This window comes from Bidens hawaiensis, unplaced genomic scaffold, assembly GCF_021521415.1.
Source record: "Bidens hawaiensis isolate Kalapana, Puna unplaced genomic scaffold, B.hawaiensis_p1.1 tig00030599_1, whole genome shotgun sequence".
In the NCBI taxonomy this organism is placed as follows: Eukaryota; Viridiplantae; Streptophyta; class Magnoliopsida; order Asterales; family Asteraceae; genus Bidens; species Bidens hawaiensis.
Window position 1 is genome coordinate 189,880 of NW_027495116.1, and position 2,060 is coordinate 191,939.

At 35.1% G+C, this 2,060-nt stretch overlaps 1 protein-coding gene across 1 annotated transcript; it reads left to right on the plus strand.

Moving 5' to 3' along the window:
• Nucleotides 1-292: 292 nt before the first annotated feature.
• Nucleotides 293-1,338, plus strand: LOC143580795 (F-box/FBD/LRR-repeat protein At1g13570-like). Its single transcript, XM_077063730.1, has 4 exons — nt 293-1,003; nt 1,106-1,159; nt 1,202-1,273; nt 1,327-1,338. The coding sequence occupies exons 1-4, from the start codon at nt 293-295 to the stop codon at nt 1,336-1,338; spliced, it is 849 nt and encodes a 282-aa protein (XP_076919845.1).
• The last annotated feature ends 722 nt before the right edge of the window (nt 1,339-2,060 follow it).

Here is a 2,060-nt window from a genome sequence, read left to right on the forward strand (position 1 = left end):
AATATTGTTACTGCAAAATTTCATTTACGGATTTAAATAAGTTGTTTGCTTAGTTATCTGTTGATTCACAGTAGCAATCTAAACAAATCAAGCCATGTTTGTTAACTTTTCACGATCAACATTTTTTGCATACCTAAACCCTAATTTTGTGCAAATATGGAATCTAAGTATTTTTCTTTCTGAATTGAGTTTTAAGTTTACTTTTGTAACATATCCTTTAAAAAATAGAATCTGGCTAATTGTTCATTCTATTTGTGATATGATGATTAGTATGTGTCGTTTTCTTAGAATAATGGAGCCGACTCAACCAAGACATAATACGTTCCAGTTTGCACCAGGAGATTTTATTAGCCGCATGCCAGATAACGTGGTAACAAGTATTCTTGATCGATTGCCATTACAAGAAGCAGTGAGGACTGATGTCTTATCAAAAGCATGGAGGTTTAAGTGGAATATGCTTACGCAACTCGTATTCGATGAGGACTTCTTCGAATATTTAACACAAACAGAAGATCAAAATAATCAAGTGAGGGTTTTAGTTAGTAGGCTTCTTCATCTTACAGGGCCTATTACAAAGTGTGTCATCGAAGTATATGCCGGATTGGATGTTGACGATGAAGATATCAGTCATTGGATTATATTGTTGTCAAGAAAAGGAGTTAAGGAACTCACTCTTAAGAGTAGAGATTATTGTTTCAATCTTCCACCTAATTTTCATGGTTTTCCAAACCTGTTGAGCTTAGAGTTGTACGTGAGTGGAAAAAACAATGAACTTGGGGAGTTTATCACTCGGTGTCCCTTACTTGAGAATTTGAAGTTATCTTCTTCTTCAAACAAAGTAAAAGTAGTTGAGATTGCAAAACTTGAAAATCTCAAAAGACTATCTTTATATTTGTGTAATGTTGACACTATGAAGGATTTTCATAGTTCCAGTACAATCTTTGAGCTTCTTGGTTCTCTTCCGAAACTTGAAGAGTTTGAGTTGAATTTTATAAATTCCATGGTAATTAATATTGCTAACTTGTTTGTGTCTTTGAAGTTTACTTTTCGTACAGAAACATAAGACTCGTATATTTCTAAGTATGTGTAATGGCTTTTCTTGTAGTTGGAGAATGATGATGCGCAACAGAGGTTCTCTGCCTCTTTTCCCAGCCTCAAGGTTCTTAAATTATCAGATATACTTTTAAACTATGATGTGCAGTTATCATGTGCTGTTGAATTGATTAGGAGCTGCCCGAATCTGCGGACTCTTGAAATCAAAGCAAGAAACGCGGTATGTAGACACCATATTGCTTGTTTTATAACATAAAATATACGTGTATATAGCTTAAGATTTGAATATATACTAGTGATTCTTGCAGCCTTTTCTCCCGTCCCCACCGGTAGAATACAGCACGACAGAGCAGCTGCAGCTTCGAAGTGTGATGTATGAATATGTGGGATTTTTAGAGAATGATGTGTGTTTGTTAAAGTATGTACTTGCATCTTCCCCTTTCCTTAAAAAGATTGTTATCAGTCCCAGGTGGTCGGACATTCCCATTGCATCGGATGAAAAGTTGAGGTTTGCTAAGAAGTTGTTGAAGTTCCATCGAGCTTCCCCCATAGCTGAAATCGATCTATCTTAATTTTAGTTGTTTAAACTTGTCTCAAATTTCCTGCATATTCGTATGAATTAAAGTTACTTTGAGCCTGGGTGCCGCCGAACTCTCCATAGACTGGTTTTAGTATTATGAAGTTTCATATGAATTAAGGTTTGTTGCCCAGATTATGAACGCTAATTGAGAATCAAAGAGAAATAAGATGAATAAATTGCAAGATCAAATTGAATAATGTTGTGTCTGATGTTTTACACATCGATACACATATATAGAGATATACAAGTTATAGGGATATACAAGTTTAACCCTTCTACTTTATACATAAAACACTTAAACTATAAGTATTTACTATTTACGCTAATGACCCGCTAAGTATGGATGATCGGGGATTAGTCCTTCAATCACCCCCTTAATCACGATCGTATTTGTTGCAGATCTTGAACACCGAGCAACTTCCTCATT

Coding starts and splice junctions, on each gene's coding strand:
- LOC143580795 (XM_077063730.1), top strand. CDS start 293: ATGGAGCCGACTCAACCAAGACATAATACGTTCCAGTTTGCACCAGGA. Junction 1,004..1,105: donor TGAATTTTATAAATTCCATG/GTAATTAATATT, acceptor CTTTTCTTGTAG/TTGGAGAATGATGATGCGCA. Junction 1,160..1,201: donor CCTCTTTTCCCAGCCTCAAG/GTTCTTAAATTA, acceptor TATGATGTGCAG/TTATCATGTGCTGTTGAATT.